The sequence below is a fragment of the Chanodichthys erythropterus genome, chromosome 13 (assembly GCF_024489055.1).
Source record: "Chanodichthys erythropterus isolate Z2021 chromosome 13, ASM2448905v1, whole genome shotgun sequence".
In the NCBI taxonomy this organism is placed as follows: domain Eukaryota; kingdom Metazoa; phylum Chordata; class Actinopteri; order Cypriniformes; family Xenocyprididae; genus Chanodichthys; species Chanodichthys erythropterus.
This window is the reverse complement of record NC_090233.1, coordinates 39747587-39771720: the sequence shown is the minus strand read 5'-3', so window position 1 is coordinate 39771720 and position 24134 is coordinate 39747587. Positions and strand designations below refer to the sequence as shown.

At 36.9% G+C, this 24134-nt stretch overlaps 2 protein-coding genes across 6 annotated transcripts in view; one reads left to right on the top strand and one right to left on the bottom strand.

Annotated features, from left to right (window-relative positions):
* Positions 1–3417: 3417 nt before the first annotated feature.
* Positions 3418–11181, top strand: paqr3a (progestin and adipoQ receptor family member IIIa). Of its 2 annotated transcripts, XM_067407270.1 has the most exons (7): positions 3418–3869; positions 4863–5084; positions 5235–5397; positions 6626–6781; positions 8566–8763; positions 8911–9001; positions 9207–11181. In XM_067407270.1, the coding sequence occupies exons 2-7, from the start codon at positions 4897–4899 to the stop codon at positions 9347–9349; spliced, it is 939 nt and encodes a 312-aa protein (XP_067263371.1). In that variant the 5' UTR covers positions 3418–3869; positions 4863–4896; the 3' UTR covers positions 9350–11181. The 2 variants fall into 2 exon arrangements, with proteins under 2 accessions (XP_067263371.1, XP_067263372.1); XM_067407271.1 differs by lacking the exon at positions 3418–3869 and having other exon boundaries at positions 4961–5084; positions 5257–5397.
* A 148-nt stretch (positions 11182–11329) lies between these two features.
* Positions 11330–24134, bottom strand: part of bmp2k (BMP2 inducible kinase) — a 37850-nt gene continuing 25045 nt past the window's right edge. For 2 of the 4 annotated variants that reach the window (XM_067407266.1, XM_067407269.1), the window contains exons 9-16: positions 23546–23625; positions 23303–23451; positions 23003–23193; positions 21259–21387; positions 20003–20160; positions 18556–18713; positions 18213–18332; positions 11330–13098 (exon numbers count right to left, since the gene is read on the bottom strand). In XM_067407266.1, the coding sequence (XP_067263367.1) occupies positions 11711–13098; positions 18213–18332; positions 18556–18713; positions 20003–20160; positions 21259–21387; positions 23003–23193; positions 23303–23451; positions 23546–23625 (2373 nt within the window). In that variant the 3' untranslated portion in view covers positions 11330–11710. The remainder of the gene's footprint in view (positions 13099–18212; positions 18333–18555; positions 18714–20002; positions 20161–21258; positions 21388–23002; positions 23194–23302; positions 23452–23545; positions 23626–24134) is intronic. The other 2 variants (XM_067407268.1, XM_067407267.1) reach the window with 2 other exon arrangements.

The following is a 24134-nucleotide window of genomic DNA, read 5'->3' as shown; positions in this document are numbered from 1 at the left end:
TTTAGGCCATGTCGGAGCGCTGACTGTAAATAGAAACAAAATGAGTTACCACAGTACCATCTAGTGGATATTCTTAGATCTACAGATCCCAATTATCACTAGACTTCAGCTCGGACACACGAGAACCGTCATTCTTTTGAAGACACCTTTTTTTTTTTTTTTTTTTTTCGCGCAGAAATGTGTTAATTAATTGTATAAAACTGTATTGAATTATAATTTAAAGTAATTCAAATATTAAATGTCTAAAATTCATTCAGACTTGTATGCTTCATTATCTTTATATCTCGAGGTTACTGAATGCTTAAATGCATTTTATGTTCAACGTGATTTTTTTTTTTTTTTTTTTTTTTTTTAGAAATACAAAATGCATTGTACATTAAATAGCAATTTAGAGGATGAGTTATTGTAAAAACTGTTGTGTAACAGAAAATAGATACAGGGTGACATCTACAGGATGAAATATGATTTCACTCAGTGTATTCTCTTTGAATTCTAGCATTTTGCGGTACAATAGGCCTAACAGTTTTTATTAAATTAAAAATGTACATTAAACAAAGAAATTTAGCATCTGTCAAGCATTTTTAGTGAAAAAAAATTATTGATAATCATATTGTATAAGGTGATGTTTTTATTTTTATTTTTTTCCTTTTTTTTCAGTATAATATCATGGTTCATGTCAAAATACATTTCTAATAATAAATGATAATAAAAAACACAGAACTTTATAGTGAACAAATTTCCCCTAAAACAGCTGGTCTTTAAATCCCTGAGTATTCGGTTTATTGTATATCATCAAAGAAAAAAAGGGCTTTGTAAAGGCAATATGCAATAATAATCATTTTTATAACGAAGTGCGTATTTGGCATTGTTAGAGGGGTTTAAAAAAAAAACTAATAATAAGTACCCAGTGCCAAAAAGCTTAGCATGTCTGCTTGGGTCCCATAGCCAGGCTTAAGATTTTCCCCATAAATGAGGATTTAGAGTATTTTATGCTGACAGAAAAAGTGACACACGGCAAACAGTCATTAATATCACAAGATATTAATCTCGTTCCAGCAAATGCTAAATGCGGAAGAACAATTGCATTGTCTGACCTAATCTCTTGCTTATTTTGGAAATTGTTTTCCCTTTCTTTTGGCCTCTAAGGAATTATAGTCTTGGGGCCAGATGTACATCTTATTGAAGAGATAATTGTCAGTGAAAAAAGAGGATGCCTTTATATTAAAGCTCAATTCCTCCCAATATTGTTATGCAGATGGAACTTTCACTAAGCTTAAATCTCCAATCATTGCCTCAATTGAACTTCTGTGAAGCAGAAAAAAAGATGAATACAGTAAAAGGCCGTTAAAATGTATTTCATGTGGTAACATCCAAATTAACTGGTTTTGTTAAAGTCGGAATTATTATTTAATATGACTGACAGTACATAAATCAAATTTTAAATTCAATTTTAAATTGTAAATAATTCATGTAGAAATTGTTGCAATGTCCTTGTTACACATGTTACATGTAGTTATAACTATAAATTATGCATAATTACATTCAACTAACCCTAAACCAACAGCTATTCCTAACCCTACATTAATTATTATTATTCAGTACTTAAATGTATAGCTGTAAGCCAATTGTTTCTTAGGTAACAACCGCACATATTCACTTACAATGAAAGTCAGTTCACTAATAATATTAGTCATTTAGCTGCATTGTTATAAAGATTTATGTTCATGTGAAATCTAGATCTGGATAAGGGCCTCTTTTTTATTTTATTTAGTGAAATTATGACAATATTTCTCTTCCACTACATGCACACATATGAAGTGAATAGCATATGTAATCTTAGGATAGGTAAAAAAAAAAAAAAAGAAAAAAAAAAAGAAAAAAAAGAATTAGTCTAGTTATTCCTTTTGAGGAAAAGCATGGCACGTGGCATTTGAAACTGCATGTGGTCTTCTTTTTGCTCAAAAACACAAAACTGCCTGTGCCATTTTGCATCAAGGCCGGTGCAGTGGCCTGCTTGACTTCCCACTGTTCAGGAACTGGCGGCAAACTAGGCCTCGTCAGATGGCTCCAGAGCTCTCTCAAAGTGTCAGCTCCCCAAAATAGTCTTGTGACCAGACTACAGACACCAAACAAACAAAGGCACTCTGATCGTGTAAGTATCAGTCTGAGTGCTCCCGAAGCCTCCCTCCGTTCCCCGTATCGTGTTAATCAGTCTCCAGGGAGCGGAATCGGACACGACACACATCCTATTGGAGCAAAGTGTGGTGTCTCCCGCCTGCGAGCTGGACTTCGGTGCAGGTTGCGGTGGAAACGTTGATGTGCACCCTCTGTGTGGACGGCAAGGACAGAGGCACGGCGGCAGCAGATGTCTCGTGGCGGAGATTATAAATAAAAGCGACCAGAGCAGGGGAGCACTGACGGGCTTTAGCGAGGCCGCTGTCAGGGTGGCAATGTCTTTTACTCGCTGGATAGTTTCTCAGCAAGACACTTGGCCAACCTCTTCTAACAATGAATGTGTCCTTGTTATTGGACTTGATGCCTGCTCTTGGTTGGGGGCCATATCATGGGCACCAGTGGAGAACCGTGTGTGGCGGTTGGCTTGCTAAAAGAAACATGAGGTTGAGAGGGCGAGTCGTAATGGAAAAATGATTGAGTGGAGAGAGGCTGAAGAAGGTCCAGCTGTATGCAGAGTGGTGTCTCCTCAGTGACAGGTAAAGTTAATTATAAATCCAGTCAGTAAGGTCAAGATGGATATGGAACCTGTTTTCAAGATCAAATCAGACTATTTCTGTCACATAAGAAAAACAAATCATGCTTTTGTAAATCTTAATTATGACATAAAAAGACTAAATTATGACATAATAAGATTATAAATCATAAGATTTGAGATGTGAGATTAAAAATTGAAATTATTCCTTAAAAAATCATAGGCAGTCATAGTCAAATTATGACCTAATTTGAAATTTTAATTAATTATGACAAAACTAAGTTGAAATTATGGCATTTATATCATAATTTTGACCTTTTTATGGTTTACCAAAGCATGATTTTTCTGAAATGCGCCCCCATACAAATGGATTGAGGAGCAAACCCAGAACTAGTTATCATTTAATACAAATATTTTAGATAAAAGACACCAGACTCTTTTCCTGACATGGTGCATTTGCTGCAGTCAGGCAAATTGTCTTGGCAATGCCGTTGACAGCCTGTTTGAGAGTGAAGTGCTGAAAGGTGAATTAGGAGTGCTAATGAAGAACACACTCCCACTTGAGAAGGTAATTATCTTGGGTGTAATAGCTGAGGGAAGATTAAGTGTGATTCTAGCCCCAGAGGAGTATCACACAAGATTACACCTGAGATGTTTATGAAAAGAGAAAGTCTTCTTCAAAACGTGTTGACAGCAGTCTGCCACCTACAGGTCTCAATTCAGTCGACGAAATGAATGCTATGAAAAAAGGGTGCCTATTGTGGCTGGTATTTTCGGTGGATAAACACTTCCAGTGATTAAACGTTCAGCAGGAAGGAATCGTCTCGGAAGATAAACAGAGAACAAAGAACAAGAGTGTGACAAACCTTTCTTAGATTGAATTTTAAGGTCGAAATTTAAAACGTTATTATATTAAATGTGAGAGAATTGATTAAAAAAAAAAAATACTCACTGGATAGAAGACAGGGATTAATACCTGAGGTTACATGTGACATGAAATAATCTCTGTATTAGCCTGTTAGCAGCAGCTAGTAAGTACAACTTCCTGCTGCCCTCACCGGGCTAACATGAGTCTGAACATGGGATATTAATATTACTCATGAGCCAGAGCCTTATAAACACAAACGCGGATTCTTCAATGCAGACATTTATCTGATCAATGGTAAGTAGGATTAAGCGAACACTTTAATCTGTTTCTGAAATAAACTCACTAACGTTAGATACAGTAACGTTAGATGTGATTAGCATTTAGCCGTTTACCCATTTTAGAAACCGTGCTGTGAGTTTGACAGCTAATTTAGTCCTAAAGGTAATTGTTTGGCCAGTTAAGGTATTGATTTTATGTAAATAAATAGTTTGATAGCTGAGCAGATTTATACGCTGTTTGTAACTGAGTATTTTGCCATAAGCTTTGGCAACTTGTTGGACAGGGACGTATGTAGCTCAATTTAAAGCTTCGTTTCATGTTATTTCACAACAGTTTTCCTTCTAAATAAAATGTGATATTTGTATTATATACAGTCCCGATGCTTTGTTTTTCAAAGCGGGCTAACAGTGTAACGTTAGCCATGAACACGATCAATGCTTCCACAGGACAAAACATAGCCCACAATTTTCCTTACCATTGCTTTTTAATATATTTACTTTGAAATGAATCAGAAATAAATCACTACAATGGTCTTTCTTTACCCAAATGTACTCTGACCTTTAATTTTATTTTACCAGTGCTATTTTAGTATTCTTTATATACTATTATAGTATTTATTTTATATATTTTAAAAATTATATATTTTGAATCGTTTAATATTTTCGGTTTTAGTTCTAATATTTTAGTTTAATTTTTAGCCATTTTGTTATGTGCATTTGTCATTTATTATTATTATTATTTTTTATTTTATTTATTTTTTGTTAATGTTAATGCTTCAGCTTATTTTATTTCATTTAGTTGCCAAGACAGCATTTCAAAGTTTAAGTTTTTCATCTAATTCTTATATTTATTTTGGCTTTATTTCAATTATTGAAAACATTTTTTAATAGTTTTAGTTAACAATAACAACACACATTATTTCATTGCATTATCATATTTTATAAAATTTCACAGTTGTGTCCATTTTTTTGTGAAAACATATATCCAGTAAAATTTGTGTGTCTGTAGGACTCTGAGTGTGAGACTGGGTGACATTATCATCATGCCGTCAGCGAAGGTGCTGAAGAATACCCAGTACATTGAATTGGGCAGTTACCAATACTGGCCTGTTCTGGTGCCCAGAGGAATCCGCCTGTACACTTACGAGCAGGTTCCAGGATTCCTAAGGGAAAATCCTTATATCACTGATGGATACAGAGCCTATCTGACCTCTAGACTATGCATTAAAAGGTAAGAGCAGATCCACCTTCTAACTGTGTATTTAGGCAAGATTTCTTTGTAATTTTAAGCATTGCTCAGCCTGTTGAGAGAATAACAGGACCTTAGTTATTGGAAGAAATGGTGATATAGATGCCTGATATAATCACACCTGTTTTATAGCCTTTTCATTTTGTCCAATGAGACGGTAAACATCTGGAGTCATCTGTTGGGATTCTTCCTGTTCTTCATGCTGGGAGTTTATGACTTGGTGGTGGTGTTGCCGATGTTAGGAGCTTCCAGAGAAGACTATGTCATCTATTCCATAGTCCTCTTCTGCTTCCAGGTATGTCTGTGCTGCTTGCATCATGCCCTCACAATATCAATTTTAGGTAGAAAGCTCAAAATGAGGAACAATTTAAGCAGTTCAGAGGTGCTTTTAAAAGGGATAGTTCACCCAAAAATGAAAATTGCCCCATGATTTACTCACCCTCAAGCCATCCAAGGTTTATATGATTTTCTTATTTCAGATGAATACAATCGGAGATATATTTAAAAATATCCTGGCTTTTCTAAGCTATATAATGGCAGTGAATGGAGGGCCTGAGTTTGAAGCCAAAAAAAGCACAACCATCCATCATAAAAGTACTCCAAACTGCCCGGGGAGTTAATAAAGGCCTTCTGAAGGGAAGCAATGTTTTTTTTGTAAGAAAAATATCCATATTTAAAACTTTATAATCTGAAATAACTAGCTTCCGGCAGACGACCTTATGCATACTGCACATGTCAACTTGCGCCATAAGAGTAACCTGTGACACGCTGTATGACTTGGATGTAGGAATAGCGTAAGCTTAGACGGCTCTCAGGATTTAAACAAATAGTGCTGGGCAACAAACTCAAGCTCCTCTTCTCTTAGATCAAAATCCTATGACATTTACACTTTAGACTTCTAATTTGTGACCGGCGTTTTGTTTTTCCATTTTTGGGTGAACTAACCCTTTAATAGTCTCTGTTTGAACTTGAATAGTTAACACAGTAGTTAGTAGTGGATAAAGTGTTTCTCTTTTTTTGGCACGACAAACAAATCATCTCTAACCATGACTGCTTTTTTGGATCAGCTCCATCCTTTTTAATAAAAACTGATCTCAGATCCGCACTCTCAATCAAAAAGTCTTCATATGATCTTTGGACTGTTGAAGGCCTTTGATAGCAGGCTTTCTGCATTCACTGTTGCCAGGGATTAGAGTTAAAACTTATGATTTTATCACCTAAACTCAGGCCCGTCTAATTCTAGATCTGTTATCGGTTGCTCTCGCGCCATCGGTAATAGACAGAAATGGCAGCTTCGCTCCTTGGCAGCTATTCTCTAAAGCATCAGGATTAGGCAAAGTGCCTCTACACCACCCTTGCATATTCTCTCATGAAGACATAATTATAGCATCTTTGTTTGGCTGTATAGGTTCATCTTGTGAGTTTGAGCTTTTGTATTGTGTTGCGAAAACGTTGCATATGTCTCTCTGCATATATGGCCTACAAAATGATCTGTATCTGAACACTTCATGTCTTCTGCTCAGGTGTGCATGCTGTGTTCTGTGGGCTATCACCTGTTCTGCTGCCACCGATCTGAAAAAAATAGCCGCCGATGGATGGCGCTGGACTACGCTGGGATCTCCATCGGAATCATAGGCTGTTACGTTCCAGGAGTGTTCTACGCATTCTACTGCAATAACGTACGCTGATTCAGTCAAATGCTATCTGATCATTCAATTGTACCTGCACACATGTAACCTATATTGTTTTCCAGAGGGCAATCAGTTTAAGAAATCATTTATACCTACCTCAGTCAGAATACTACATAAGTGAGTGTAATAGAATTTTTTTGGATGTATTTTTATGAGGTTGCATTGTCTCATAATGCAATAGGAGTTGAGTTCATTACCATCTGTTGTCTGCTTGCTTACTGATAAAAAAAAGTCATTGTGTACTAGCCATTGTGTATGTATTGTGGGATGGAAATGAATGGTCACTGGTCAGTGTGTATGTGAGTGCCATTGGTCAAGACAAATTTCCCTTTGGGCACAATGAAGCGTACTGAACTGAACGAAACCATTCTGGCTCGGGGAGGTGGAGGCAGTACTGGAGGTAAGCTTCCCATAACTTCATAAATGAAGTAATAAGCGTTTATTGGTGGAGTCTGATCCAAGTAGGACACATAGGGTTCCATAAGAATGACATGGAGAGCCTCTACACTGTGCGATAGGTGGTCATGGCCAATGTGGACAGGGGTAGATTAATTAGGTGGCTTGAGGTGCATCGTCCCACAGTGGTCTCTAGCAGCAGATGGTTGGCCTGCTTTTGTTGTGGGCATATGTTACCTGTGCAACAGATACAGAGCAAGAGTTCACCTATTCCTGGGGAAAACAGTCTGGTGTGTGTGTGCTGTGAATACGGCATGGAGAGACTGCTTATATGCGTTTAGTAAAGAAAAATCACCATTATTCTATTGGAGTACACATTATGATTTATTCTTTTAGCAGATGCTTTTATATAAAGTGACTGAAAGGAATCATTCACCCTGAAAGGACACTTGTCATCATTTACTCACCTTCGTGTCCTTTCTAAACATGTATGACTTTCTCTTTTCTTCAAAAGAGGATATTTTGAACAATAACATCGGATCCCACTGACTTTCATAATACAAACAAAAACTTTTCACAGAAGAATGAAAGTCAGGTAAATGACTCATTCTGGGGTGAACTATTCCTTTAAAAACAAGGACTAGTATGAACAATTTAATAGAAAAGTTGGAAGTGCAAACTCTGAGAGCTGTCGCATGTTGACATTTCCCGTGAGATTACTGTAACACTGTGGTAGAGTATCTTTGATTATGTTGTACCATAGTTTATTTCTCCTTTTCTGTTAGTTTGCACAATGGACCCCCTGTGGAGCGGCTTTGTACTGCCTGTATAAAAACGATGAGGTGCCGCTTGGCGTGAAATCATCTTTGTTTCAAGATTTTGGTGCAGTTTTCTGAAAGCTTGGATCTTGGATATCCTGAGTAAGCTGCTTGCTCTCGTCCCCTCTACTCCCACTTGCTATTTGCCGAGCACCAGCGCTTTTGGCCACGCTGCTCCACATGGTTCTCCCCACATATTGGAAGTGCTGGCTTATTGTGCCCCAGAATGCGGCAGAAATCTGCTCCAGCCCAAAGCAGATGGCCGTGTTCGTGGACCCACTCCGTCACTCCTGTTCCCCACCATATGACATTCACACGTGGGTGAGCCATCTCCACTCTCCCCCTGCCAAGTGTTTAGCTTTGCTTTTTGGATGAGTACTCAATCAGCCAAGCGCCCCAAGAGAAAGAGAGACTGATTTCTCCACTCCTTTTTTTTTTTTTTTTTCTACAGAACAAGTGATTTTGTGTGTGTGTGTGTGCCTGTGTTGTGCATATTAAGATGGCTACTGTGTGTTTGTGGTTCAAATGGTTTTGTCTGGTTTGTGTAACTGTCTGCAGTACTGGCGACAGGTGTACCTGGTAACCGTTCTGGCCATGATGCTGGCAGTGTTCTTTGCCCAGATACACCCTCATTACTTGACCAAGAAGTGGCAGAAGCTTCGCTCTGTTATATTCTGTGCTGTAGCGGGATACGGCCTAATCCCCACCTTTCATTGGATCTGGCTCAGTGGGGGTTTCAGCTCAGACATAGTCCAGGTAAGAGTCCTCACAATAGAGGGTTTTCCTGTGCTGCTTCTTGCTTTATTTTTAATAATTATTATACAAATGCTAATATTACATTTCCCCCTTTTAAATAAATATATTATACATTCATGAATAACAGATTTTTTTTTTTTTTTTTAGGAATTTGTTCCCAGAGTGCTGATAATGTATGTACTTGCTGTAGCTGCTATCATCTTCTACATGTCCAAAGTTCCAGAGCGTTATTTTCCAGGTACTGGAAAATGTAATATTTCTTAGTGAGCTCAGTGTGGCTTCCTTACATGAAAGCAGGACTGCATTTCACTTGTCAAATTTGATCAAAGAAAGAAGTTGTTCAAAGCAAAGGACTAAACCGAAGACCACACCTGCCTTAATTAAAAGAGGACCAACCTCAGACAAGATAATTAATGATTTAATGCTCTTTTTGTAATCTTTAGGTCAGCTGAACTACTTGGGCTCCAGCCATCAGGTCTGGCACATATTGGTGGTGCTCATGTTCTACTGGTGGCATCAGTCTGCAGTTTTCATAACCAACTACCGCCACTCTCACCCTTGCCCAGACTACCATCTTCATTCCTAGAGGAATGTGGGATCGGAGGAGCACCACTGAAGACTGTTGTATTTTAAATGATCTTTAGGCTTGAACACATTCAGTGTTTATGAAATATGATTGCGAGGTGTTTTTTTTTCTTCATTGTAAGCTATTTTGACACTTTTTTTTTTTCTATACATTTTGTATAAGTGCCTAGATGTCAGTCTAAATACACATTATAGGCACTTGATAAGGTAAGCAGTGTTAGGCTTTTAAAAGCACTTTTAAAAATCAAGGTGAAGCACTATTTTACATCATCTGCATGCGTGGGTTTCTACATCTCTAAAAATGTAGTACATGGGTCACATGCAAGCTATGTGGGGTAAAGCATATTCACTGAAGCAGTCCGTGTTATATCTGTTCAATAGTATGTTGTTTACTGTTGGTATTTTAACCTAAAATTCAACGATTCACAAGCTTAATAGTACCATATTTCGATTTGTTTTGTGTTTGTATGAACATGAATTTTTAATAAATGAATACAACATAAGTCTAAATGAGACTTTTAGTTTTCAACATTGAATAAACCAAAGAGATTTGTTCAGAATTGGTGAAATAAGCAAATTTCTTAAAATGGTGAAAATCATATTTTGCAGGTTGCTGCACAGCATCTCCATGTTGTAAACACGCATCAGGATTATTTGTATCGACGTAGGCTGATGACTTTTTATTTACCTTTTGTTTATCACTACTAATAATGGCAATTTAAAAATTCTCCCGTGCTATTAATGCATTTAACACTACTCTTTATATTTCATTTCAGAAGTTTGTAATCTCAGTTGAACTATCACATCACTTAGTTAGGACTGTAATGTGAAATACAGCTACATGTTGTTCAGTACATTTTCTGCCTTACAACAGTGAATTGTACAGCCATGCAATTTTGTCAGTGCTTTTTATGGTAGAGTGATGTGCTGTTGTCATTTTTGTTAGCTGTTGTTGATTCATGAGGCTTCATAATGTAACACTTTTAACTTATTTTTTACCATGTTGGTAATTTTTTGGGATATGCGTTTCTATAGTACAGCTGAATAAACTTTCAATTGTCCTTTTCAACTGAAGTTGTAATGACAATTCTTTTAATGACATTGAGTAAAAAAACAAACACATGGACTCAAGACCTCCAAAAGAAGCTTTTATTGCATTGTTAGAGTGTAGTACTATGTAAGAAAAAATAACAAATCTTGCAATGTGTAAAAAAAAAATGCTTTTTTGGTCTTGAATGTTCAAACTGCAGATATTCAATGACAATGTAAATGTTTCTAAATGGCCCTTTTCATCAGTTAAACTGTGATACCCTTCAAGCGTCATACCTTTTCTGTCTAAAAATGAATTAAAAAATTTGCTTCAAACGACTGGTATATAAATACACAAAACTGCATTTAGCACATTCTTTAATTCTTTTTCCTTTCTACCAGAGCTCTAATTGGTCATGATTGTAGGTTACCAGTAAGTACATACAGACAATAGTGGAACATCTGATTATTGAAAACATCAAAGATGTTAAGTTCAGCTTGGGGAATTATTTCTACAAAATCATGTTTAATACAAGCAACAACAGTTATAACAATATTGTTCAATAAACTCCAACTTCTCTAGTGTGGTCAATTTACAAGTCCCTTTTAATGCATGTAGAAAGGACATTGTCACAATATAAGCACATTGGATGCACTTAAAAATGTAAAAATATGCATTAAATTGTCTATGTGAATGATTTTTTAAATGGAGAATGCCTACACTCAGATGATTCCATTGACACAAACAGGCTACAGCCATTGTGTATTCGAGGTACTGTTAAGCAGGGCGGGGAATACCCAGATAAGGCTTCATGGTGTTCATGTTGGTAGATTGGAGTTTTACCAACACAGTGGTCAACAATGGAGTTCAAACAATCAAAATGCAGTACTAAATTGGCATTTTTTCCTCTTAATCCTATTCAAATGAAGGATTATACACACATCTCTGATGTTTTTTCTTTCTTTTTTTTTTTTTTTTTTACTGAGCACAGCGCTTATTGTAATGCAGCATAGAAGGCTTTCAAGCGCGTAAAGGCCAAAGAATATGCTTCAAAAGCCTATTCAAAAGCATCCATAAACCACAGGTTTAAGTCGCCAAAAGTAAAAGAGGTGTTATAGCTGTCCAGTTAGGTATTAAAATACTTGAAAAAACTACAAATGTTGAATGTTATCTAATTTAAAGGCCTGCGTCCCAATGGGCTGCACATACACAGAGATCACAGCACAAAGCTGCCATCCATTAAAGACATTTCAAAAGGCTGCTAGGACTTTGCATAATGTGGCGCTGTGTGTGCGTGTAGCATTTCTGTGTGTGTGCCGGAAGACAAGACATTCACTGCTTTGAGGGGAAAGGTGCTGCTCCGAAAGGGTCGAGATCCATTTGTGGGGTTTGAGGAGCTCCGCTTTGGACCACCAGTTCTGTGAAAGGTACAGCTCCAAAGTCATCAATTTTATTTCCGTCAAACACGCTGTGCAGGGAGCTGGCCCTCTGCCTGCCATTGGTTGAGTTGATCTCACTTTTGTTGTCTCCCAAGCTCTGGTGCTGACCGTGTCGACTGCCATCTTGAGGGTGGAAAGGCTTGGCTCCGAAAGGATCCAACAAGACCTCCTCTGGGGGCAGCGCAGCTCCTTTTTCCATCACCTCGCCCAGGGAAATACTGATGTTCTCTTTGGAGTCGGACGTGCTGAGGAACTCGTTGCTGCTCTGCGAGTCCCGTCTGCCTACCTTTTTGTGCCTTCGCACCCGTTCGGGGGTACGGAAACTGGGCTTGTTGCTCTTCCTACCGCTAGTGGGTGTGCTATGGTGTCGCTTTCCGTTGCTGCCACTGGCCTCTTGCTTGGTGCGCCTCTGCCGCAAGGAGAGTTTTTGAAGGCTGCGCAGCTTCTGCCTCTGTTGGGGACTAGCTGCTTCATCGAAAGGTGTTTGGCCAAAAAAGTCCTCCTGGTTTCCAGAGGTGGGTATAACGTGGCTGGGCTGGAAAGGAGAGAATCCGAATACATCCACGCTGTCAGGGGAAACGGGTGGCGTCTGGCCGCTGGGTCCATCACCACTCCTGCTTGACCTGGATAGGTTTCTGTTGAAAGGAGCTTTGGTGAATACGTCAGTGTCCTCCGCATCGTTCTCCTGGCTCGCCTGCCTAAAAGGGGCTTTGGCAAAAATATCTGAACTCTCTGGTGACCCTCTGGGCTGACCACTGCCAACAAAAGGAACAGCACCAAACACATCCACAATGCTCACGGCAGGCATGGCGACACTTGGCGAATTGGGAGGAGTGATTTCACTGGCTCCAGATTCAGCTTTCACAGTTCCCGGAGGAAAAACCACAGCCTTCTCCTCTGACAACCCAAGTTTTGCTTTCCTAGACTCACAGTCTGAGTCTGAGCTGTGTTTGTCTTCCTCTTCCTCTATCTCTTCCTCAGAGTCCATGAGTAACGGCCTCTGACCCAGGTTCTCAGGTTCGGTGTCTTCATGTTCGCTGTTGAGACCTTCCTCCTCTTCCACCTCCTCGTCTTCACTACTTTTGGGAGAGGGTGGGTCAGACTCAAAATCACTGTCTGATTCCTCGCCTGCTTTCTGAGGCAGCGAACTAGTAGAGCTACTTTTTTTTGTCGTTTTGTGTTCCTTGACAGATGGCAGGGTTGTGTCTTGCAAGGCTGGAACAGCCACGCCAACACTGGGCTTCTCAACTGGATGCTCTGCTGTCAGCACACCAGCTCCTGCTAAATGAACACACAAGTTGACAGTAAATGTCTGATGTACACAACATGTGAATTTAATATGCTCTCATCAGGAATAGTGCCTATACTGTAGTTCTCCTAAAGAAACTGCATATACTTTATTCCACCCTTAAAGAAAAGTGACACATAAAATTACTGAGAGCTTTTCAAAGAAAGACCTACAAACTTAGAATATAACAGTTTAAATATAACAGTAAATGAAATGTGTTTTTGTTAAAAGCTAAATCTAAGTGAAAAGTTCTCATTGAAAACTAAAAAATAACTGGGAAAACTGAAATAAATCAAATACCTTGTTGTGACTACCAAAATGGTAATGTATATTACAAAATTTGAAATCTTTACAACTTGAAAATATATTAAACGTGCTACTAGATAGCAATAACACTATTAACACAATAATAAGTGCATTAAATTTGGCAGCCCTAAAATACAATAACAAAAAAAAAAAAAAAAAAGAAGTAAATAAAGAGAAACTTAGTCTGTTTCAATTGCTTTTAGTTCTCATTATTTTTCCTTCTATCATTGTCAAAAAACAAAAAAACAAAAAAAACAAACAAACAAACAAACAACAAAAAAAACCCGAATCTAATACCCAGTCCTAAAAGACATGAGGCATCATTATACAATACAGTTAAAGCTATAATTATATTCTGATTTTGTCTGTGTAATGATTACATAAGTAATTTTACAATTACAAATTTTAGGATAAAGCACATTTCAGCTAATTTAAGAAAAACTTTATTTAATCACAAATCTGTCCTTCTCCTGCAAAGTCTCACCTGACTCAGTGTTCAGTGCTCCAAAGATGTATTCCTACCCTCAGAAAAGATTTTTGAAATTGTACAAAAAAAAAAAAAAAAAAAAAAAAAAAAATGTATTGGTTTCTTATTTGGTTAAAAAAAATGCCAAGAGACATTGGAACTGAAATAGACTAGCTATTTGTTCCTTATTAAATTAGTTTAAGCTAGTATATCTTGCTACAGCGCATCACAATATTTGTCAACATGTATAATTATTGAGATATTTGTCTAATTTCAAAAGACTGAAATTCTCAACATGGTTAGACATTGCCATCCTCCCCCTGCTGAGCAGGCAGAGCTGCGGATCTGTTATCATCAAATCCATCCAAACTGGCAGAGCAAGACACAGGATTAGCCAAACCCAGTTCTACGTATAAGTTTAAAAATATATAAATAAAACTAAGTTAAATAACTAATTAAATAACTACTTCTACTACAATTATAATAGTTAATAGTAGCTGGGGGAAGGGGTAAAGAGAAGCGCAAGAAGAAAGAAACTGTGGTGCTTTTCGAAGAAATCTGAAGCTTAGAGACAAGAAAAAAAAAATAATATACGAGCAGACTGTTTAGGCTGTCCGGATTACAACACAACACATCTAATCACGCCTACCTCCTGGAATACAACAATCCATAGTGCAGCATAATGGAACATCCTTAATCATATAAGAAGATCGTAAGCAGAAGAAGAATATTGAGTGTTCTTTTCCAGGCCCATCCGATTAGACGCTGATGACAGCTCTAGTAAAAACAGCCAGAGCAAGTAATGTCTAAGCATGTGGACATCCAGATCTCTCCCTGCTTTGCTTGAATAAGGAACATCATGGAAATATCATATTGCTCTGAAAGCCACATATCCATCCAGTGGATTACCCAGACCTCCCTTCAGACAGCTCAGCAGATGCTAAGCTGATTGTCTTTTTGTCTTCACAATATATGCAAATGATTTATGGACACCGTCAGATATGCTTCAATAGTTCATTGTCTCTTACCTCATTATGTCCAAATGCATCTGTTCTACATGCAACTTTATCAGGCAAACACAATATATGAATTGAGCTCAAAGAGAGATTGTTTGTTCTATTGTTTAAGAGCCATTTTAATGTTTCCCCCTCCGAAGAACAGTTACCTGCTTAATCAAGGTTTAAGGGATAAAGCTTACAAATGAACAAGACAGCCATAGCACATAATTGGTCCTCATACATAATCGTATACTTAGCATATATTAGACTTGAGGGTGTTTTGCAAAATCAAATTTAAAACAAGAGGTACTCCAATAGGGTCCCATTCAACTAACGTTCCAGAAAGGCTTCACTGCATGCAAGCTTTGTTTTACCGTTAAAGGGAGGTCGTGAAGTCTTGCAAAAGATTTATTATTCAGACCAGCAACTTTATGCTGCTGTCCAAGAGAGTATTTTACATATTCTGAACACATTTTATATTAAATTATATATAATTTATATTAATGTATATTTGACATTAGCATTAAAGTTTAAATTAAAACCTGTGATTGGCTGGAGATACTGTTGACCCCCCAAAAATTCCATATTATATATATATATCAAATTTTAGAATGAAGAAGGGTTAACATTATGCTTTTCCAAAATAAATGAAATATATCAATGTTATTCAGTTTAGAATAAAATTATTAGACAAAGACAGCCATGCCATTATATAATAGGAGGAACATCTTGCTCTTGTGGTATAAAGGTGGAAGCTTCTTATACTCAAAGCATTAGTCAAATGTTCCTGATACGAGCTTCTATAACAAAAAACAAATGTAACATTGCTTTTAAATAAGCTTTATTTATAATTAGCATTGTATAAAGAAACATACATTATGATACATGATATGATAGTATGATAGTATTTACATCAGTTTGTCAACTGGAGACTGAACATTAACAGCTTATGCAACTGATGCTGTATGTATGCAAGTATGTACAGATGAGAAGTCAGTCACTGAGGAATGGTGGGGCTATGAACTTTTGTCATCTACAGGAACATATTCAACAAAACAAACAATGTGTTACACAGCTCTGACACCTGTACCATGATCGCGGGGGCAACATAAGGCATGGATTAAAAGCTGTTATAGGAGAAACTTTCTGTATTAGCGTCAACAAAACTAATAAATACTAAAAACAAAAGTAACCTACAACTCCAATATGCAAGAGGATTTAGTCATTTTCAACAGATGTTCTGCTTACACTCGCTCATTAGTATACAATATGGCTAAATAGACTTTTAATACAAGTTATGCGTTTACAAGTCTGTCAGTTTTAACTGTCCACCAATATCCCACTCCATCAAGATGCCTCTGAAAATGGCTGTCTTTATCGAATACAAAATGTTAACAAACACATTAAACTTTAAAAATAAACATTTAAAAATGAAAAAAAATAAAATAAAATAAAAATAATGTTACCAAACATGTTCAGAAAAAGCAAAGTAACTTGAGTGGGTGATGAGATGAGTGAGTACATAAAATTAGGAATCTAGAACATGGATTCGCTAAACATTATGGTCAACTTACCGTTGGGAAAATAAAGGTTCAGTAAACAATATGGTAAGCCCTTATGTAAACTATTACTAAATGCAGTGAATAAGTACCTCTAAATGCATGTGCTGACAAGGAATACATGTGACATTCACCATTAATTAAGGCTCAATGCTGCCAATATGAGTGAGACAGCAACAAATGGCATGTGATATGTCTGTACTGTGGTTACCAGTGCTAACAAGTAAAAAGGCTCGTACATTATTAGACATGGCGTTTTCTAAGGAAAACATCATCTGTGACCAGAAAAGAGTTCTAGCATAGGCTACATAATAATAAGACATCACATTATGCAAAAGAATGAAAAAAGGGCTGCCAACTCTTAGTTGCTTCTGTAGATGCAACAGTTTCTGATTATTCGGCTAACCTCCCTCAAGTTAACCTGCCAATGTTCCCTAAATTGGCAACTTAAAGTATCTTCACAGTAAATTACAGAAAGGAAAAACAAGTCTCAATGAGGAATTTAAAGCCAACTCTAACACTGGAAGAGAGAGACTTGTGTTCAAATCCATGAAAAACTGGCATGTTTACAAGTAAACAAAGTGAATATGAGGATCGCTGGAAATTTTCTACGGTCTGAGGTCCATAGAAATTGTACCTGAGAACTTTTGGCATTCACTGCTGCTAATAACAACTTGTTATCAAGCACATAATGTAGCTAACTGGTCGAAAAAAAAAAAAGTAAGTCGAAAACTAGGTTGCTCAAGAATCAGAAAATCTATTCCATCATGCCAACCTGATGCCTAAATGCCAATATTAGAAAAAAATAAAGAAAATTCCCTTAAACTTGTACATTTTCTTTTCCCAACTAAAGGAAAACCATTTGTTCTGCTCTGTTCAATATAAAAATATTAACATAAAAATGTGGGTCCTGAGAGAGAAAAAAATAATCTAAAACTGACAAAGCAAATAAAGTCGACACACTGAACACACTGATAATGAGATTAGACTTGTACATACATACCACAGTGGTATGCATGTACATACATACATACATACATACCACTATATAAGAGTTAGCCCAAACTATTAAAAGTAAATCTATTATAATGTAAAAAAAAAAAAGATGCAGATGTGAAAAGAAAGAGCATAGCACAAATTTACAACTATAATATTGCAAGTGCATAGACAAACAAAAGTTAAAGCTTAAAAAAAATAAAAAAATAAAAAATACAAGGCATCAGCAACAAGCATTGAGGTGCTATAAAGCTATGGTTTTGTGTATATAAATAATTCCCTAGATGAAAAGTCTATTTTTCTTATCTCTTATAGTTCTTATAGTGTATTATTTGCATTATTTTATAATCTGCAAATTCTCTCTATTTCTATGCTTGCATTTTACTATTTACTATTTCCAGCTTGACTTATCTATATATAATATCTAAATCTATGTATGTACCAGATATATAGTGTTTAATTGAATTCTTATCTTATGAACAGTGAGAAATAGAATCGAAAACAGACATATAGGGTTTGCTGAAATGACAATATTGTAACTGTCTAAATGTAAATTTTTAAAGTGGTTAAAGGAATAAATGGTAACATTGATTCTGTTTGTCTCCCGGCTCCAGGTGTGACAGTGATATGTGGTGTAGAGGAGCCACATCCAGTGAGCAGAGAGACAGAAAGGGGTTCGGGAAGAGTAGGAATAGGGGAGCACATATAGGAGGAGAGAGGAGGAGGACGGTAAACGGGGAACTTTGGTGAGGGTCCTTTGAGAGCCGGCTGCTAGAACTTGCCTGCGTTGGCCAGGAAGGGCACAGAGCCAAATGGATCCTCAGGGAGTGAGGGCTGCAGTACCGGCTGCTGTCTGTCTATGCTGCTGGCCTCCATGCTGACAGATCGCTCTACTGGCTTTTCTGTGTGGAAGAAGGGAAGCAGACACATAGAAAGTGTTAATGTAGCAATAATGCAGGATGCGTATGCCCTCTGCTGGAGAGGGTGTAGAATACTAGAAGAGGATAGATGTATGGATGCAATTCTAAAACAGACTCAAAGAAAGAGACGGAGAGAACTGCACTGAAAGCCACTGTGATATTTACAATGGTCAGGATCTACAAAAAGACACACAGAGACACTTGCTTGCTCTTAGAAGGTCAAACTCTCGATCAAGAAGCTCCTCTTCTGTGAGTTTGGAGAAATTGTCTTCTCCAAATGGGTTCCATCCAGACATATCAGGAGGGTTATTGACAGTCTGAGGAGAAGGACTCATGACCTCCACAGTGGACACTGGGTTTCTACTACAACAGAAAAAAGGAAAAATGCTAAACATTTAAATACTTAAACAGTACTATAATGGGTCTATCTATCTATCTATACACACACATATACATACACATACATATATATTATATTATATTATATTATATTATATTATATTATATTATATTATATTATATTATATTATATTATATTATATTATATTATATTATATTATATATACACACATACATACATATATATGTGCTGTCAACGTTAACGCATTAATTTTTTTCCAGTTTAACGCATTAAAAATATTAACACAGCATCCTTTTTTTCTGGCATCCTTTGGCTAGCATTACGATATATGATCACGCTCTTATTATATGCTTTTAAACCATTTAAGCATGCCAAAAGAGAAAAACAGAATGCGCCGTCTGTGAATGTCTTGTCACACACAATGCACAGAAAGACAAGTGCCATTGTGCACATGGACGGTGCGCCAGAACCGAGTTCTTTGTCACGCCTGAACAATAACATGCACAATAATGCCCAAAATATCCGTTTTGTCGAGAGCAGCCTTGAATTAGTTGAATAAGTCTTAAAAGGAAAGTAAAGAGCTGTGAGAAAGTGGGACGCGTGTGAGATCTGCGTCATGTGCAGCAGCGGCAGCTCTTAAAGAGACAGCAACCACTATTGCCGTCTGTCATTGAAGATAATGAAAGAACAAAGACTTTTGTAGCTTTAATAATGATTATCTATATTTAATTTTGACTATTCAATTTCTGTATTTTTACTATCTGTTAGACAGGTAGAAAAGACACGTAAATATGACATTTATTATGAGTTTATGTGAGGATTGTTCTAAGTTCACTTAAATTAAAAGTTATATTTTCGAACCCTAATAAATGTAAAAAATGATATAGCTTTCAATTACACTGTAATGTTGAATGGCTTTAATTCATGATTAAAATTGGGCGAAAATTTCATGGCGACATCAGTAGCTGTAGGCTATTAGTATCACTAATACTTCATTCATAAAAAGATGCCATTATATTTAAAGTGTAAATTTAAAATATACTGTCTCCATGTTGTTTCTTTATGTTGTTTTAATTTGGAGATTAACTGTGAAATTATTACATCTTAAAATATATTAAATTAAAATATATAAAAACTTTAAAGTGTTTTTAATTGCGATTAATCACAGAATAAAATTGTGATTAAATCAAGTTAATTTTTTTAATCGATTGACAGCACTAATATATATACTCGTTCAGTAGTGTGACCGTTAAACTGACTCTACATCAGTAATAACGTCCAAGGTGCTTGCCTGATGTTAGTGAAGGGGGTCTCAACTGGAGAAGCTCCGGCAGGGTTATAGGAGCCCAGCGAGGCCTGGAACTCCAGCGGGGAGATATAGGGCACCTGCTGGACCGGAGCACATTGCTGCTGCTGCTGCTGAACAAAAGCTTGCTGGTACTGATGCATCTGTAAGTGACAAGCAAAAGAACTTAGTCAAATTAGTAATCTAGCAATCCCAATTTTCATAGGCCTGCTGTTGTGTGCTAGTGCTCAGAACCTCACTTTGACAATTCACAGGAGACATGAAAGTAGCACCAGTATCACATCACAGTTTTAATATTATTGCAGCATTTGTTGTGTTGCTAGGATAATTGTTGCAATGAACTATACTAGAAGAAGCTTTAAGATAAACTGCAACAAATAACTCAAATCGATTTCACGTTCATTGGCTTATTTGGCGAGTGGTTGTGTAATAAATAGGACATAATATGCATAATCGCAAAATAAAACTCTTTAGGGGAATTCAAGACCTGGTCATCCTGGATATTTTGAGATAATGACTAGAAAGATAACTGTCCATTATCCCTTACTTAACTTTCCACTTAATATAAAAGTGTGCTTTCTCCATACAAAATAACCATGAGAACACAGGGAGATAGAAAGAGACACAGACAGAAAGAGCGCCACAGAGGCCTTTGAATTTCCCTACAGTGTAATTGCCTCATATGTTACAATTTAACACAGAGAATCGGTCGATTTCACCACCCCATTCAATCCCCTGATGGTTTTGCATGGAGCAGATTGCATCTGAAATTAAACAGATGGTAACCATTCGGTGGAAAATGAGCTAAAAATTGCTCCGCCTTAACATTATGTATTTAGCGAAAGTCAGTTAGCAACATTTCCTCTTTTAGCGTAAACACAATTCAAAGGAATTATTGATGGTTATGACTGGGCGACATTCACTTGGATGGAGAAACAGTTTGGCATTGCTTCAGTGAGTGAATGGGGCCAAATGAGTATTTAAAGGAAAGACAGTCTATAATTTCAGACTTCTAGGAAAACATACAACATAACCTAAAGACATATGCATAATAGATACATTTTCATTCTAAAAAGCACCACCATCCTTCTCAATGCATTTTAGATTCCTTCATAACATTCATTTATAAATAAATCTCTCCTGTATTAGAACTGCATCTACTTAAAATCTGGCAAAATTCCTCTTTAAAACGTGAACAAATGGCCCTGCCACTAATGTTCGGGGTGTATGAGGCATCTCACCAGGGCAGTGTAGTGAGCCTGCTGTTGCTGCTGGGAGTGATATATGGGCTGCTGCTGCACCATCATCTGCTGCTGGAGCATATGCTGCTGCTGCTGCATCTGAAGACTCTGTTGCATGGCCTGATGATACTGCGAAAGAGAGAGAGAGAGATGTCAGTGGACAGTCGTGATGAGCGTGGGAGTTTAATTTATGCTTCTCAATATGTACAGTAACACACTGCTGGCATAGGGTTTATACCATCACATAGTATAATCCTACAACATCATACTTTAAAATTCAGGGCAGCAGGCTTGAACTCAAGACAACAGGACTTTTAACAGTGATCACAACACTGCAGTGTATAACAACACTGCCAATTTCATTGCAATTTGAATGAGCACTAGACTAACAGAAAGTGACTCAAAATGCAATTTTGTGTGTGTGTGTGTGTGTGTGTGTGTGAGAAGCACAAAAAAACAAACAAAAAAAAAACCCAAACATACTCTAAACAGCATTCTGCAGTGAATAATGCATTGTTTAATTTAATAACTAAAGGTGAAATTCACTGGTGGCAAGATGGAATTTTAATAAACTTGTCTGTCTATGCAGTAGAAATGTGAAAAAATAAAATAAATTAATCCATGCTACATGACTAGACAAAAAAAAAAAAAAAAAAAAAATGTGGCAAAAACACCCATAATGCACTTTATTCTGCAGCCATCATCCTATCCATCTGACTGTCCATGGGCAGGAATGCAAAAATTAGGAAGCTCGACCTGTAGTAACAAAAGACCTAAAACTATCAAAACATAAAACGACGCACTTTGCCGACATATAAACCTTTACATATATTACCGACATCGTAACAATGCTGGTTGAGAATTGGCTAACTTATCTTTTCAGTTTCAGAGTAGGCCAATGTCCATCTGACCCATTAAAGTCAGCATGAAATAAATTCAAAATTTTCTAAATACATTTTATTGATCTTTTTGTTAATTCATCTATGCTTTTTTTAAATTCCTTTTTTTCAATTCTTAATCAAAATTGAATAACTTGAAACAGTGAAATGACAGCCTTCTATCTGGTAACATGCTGGACTTCTCCAATAATTTAACCCACTTAAACACTGCCCATTTCCTACAATCGACTGTAAGATCTCATTCAATCAACAACCGATGGACAGAACCAATCGACATGGGCTTTCTTGATAATATTTTTCTCGAATGTATGTTACAATAGGAAAGAAAAGATCTGTCGCTACTTGTAACATTGTGACTTAGAAAGATGCATGATTAACCAGAGAACCAGCAACTGTGCATAGATAGTCAAATTAAAAATAAACAGCGCCACCAGTGTGTGTAGCACTGCAATACCAAGAAACAATACTTATTGTGGATTTTGTGTATATTATAGATAACAGATTTGAGCAGTTTCTGAATGTAGTACCAATCAAGTTCATGTTCTCAAACTAGGAAGTCATTCCTTAAAAAAAAAAAAAAATCAAAACATGATAATGTGTATCAGAACACTATAACCGTCGAATGTAAACAGTTCCACAATATTCTTGGTTGTTTATTATGCGTAAACAAAGTAGTCATCGTGATCATCTGATGCAGATATGAACCCTTGAAATTGCAGTTGTGCCTAAATAGAGTAATTTTAGATAAAGATATGCAGGAAATTGGTTTAATCATAAGATCCAAAATCTACAGGGACTCTTCAGTAAGCCCCAAAACCTGCAGCACATCCTGAGCCACTCATTACCTGTTGCATGTACTGTAGCTGCTGTGCAGTGACTTGCTGTTGGTGGTGGATATTGTGCTGTTGCTGCTGCTGCTGTTGTTGATGATGTAACTGTTGTAGTCGAAGGTCTCCAGGCTGCAGTTGCTGTAACACTCTGTTCTGCTGACTGTTGCTCGGCATCTGCGCAGCAGACTGCTGCCCATTCCCAGGAGCTGAAATAGGAACACACACTGTATAGTCAAAGCTAATTTCTCCAGAGGAAAAATAAAATACAGAACATAAACCATATTTAAGAATTAATGAATTAATTATATTGTTCACCTTTCTGGCCGTTGCTAACCGTACCTGAGGATACAGTCATTTTCACAGGAGTTACAGAGCTGGACAAGGGCAAAACATTACTATTTGCAGCTTTGGGTCTTTGCCTGGGTGCGATTGATGTTTCTGTTGGTCCAACTGAATCTGTTATTCTAATGAAAAAAGAAATAAGGTGAAAACAGGCTTAACTTAAATGGTTTGTTGAATTTAAACAATCTGAAAGTAAAACAAACTCTAATATGTTACCTGGCCTTTGTCAGGCTCTTCTTAGCAGCAATATCACTAGCAGTAAGGGGCTCCGGCAATGAAGTAGGAAGGGGAGAGTTCTGTGTGGCAGAAAAAAAAAAAAAAAAACTCATTAAATAGTAATAATTCTGAATCATACTAGGAGATTAACAAAAAATAACTATCAATTCATTTAACTCCCCATAATCTATGGCTATATTCATGCTGTCTGTCCAAATCTGACTATTTGTGTATTCATTTAGAATCTGATCTGTATGATTGATTATCCTTGTTGTGTATCGCAACTATTCAGATCCGATTCATGTGTTTCTCATGGTGCTCTTTGTTTTTTTGGAATATCTGTGTTGGTCTCTATGGCAATGATGATGTGTAGGTATGCCTATACCAAAAAAACAACAGCAATGCAGTTTGCAACACAGATGTTGTCTTATGTCACCATGCTATCTCTTGTTTTAAGTCTTATAAGGCAGTGGCAAAAATGTAGGAGGCTTGAATGTGCAGCTTTATTCACTGCTACCATCTCCAGCTGTCTCAAAATTCAAAATGTCATGTAGACCAGGCTGACTAGCAATATATTGTAATTTTCCAC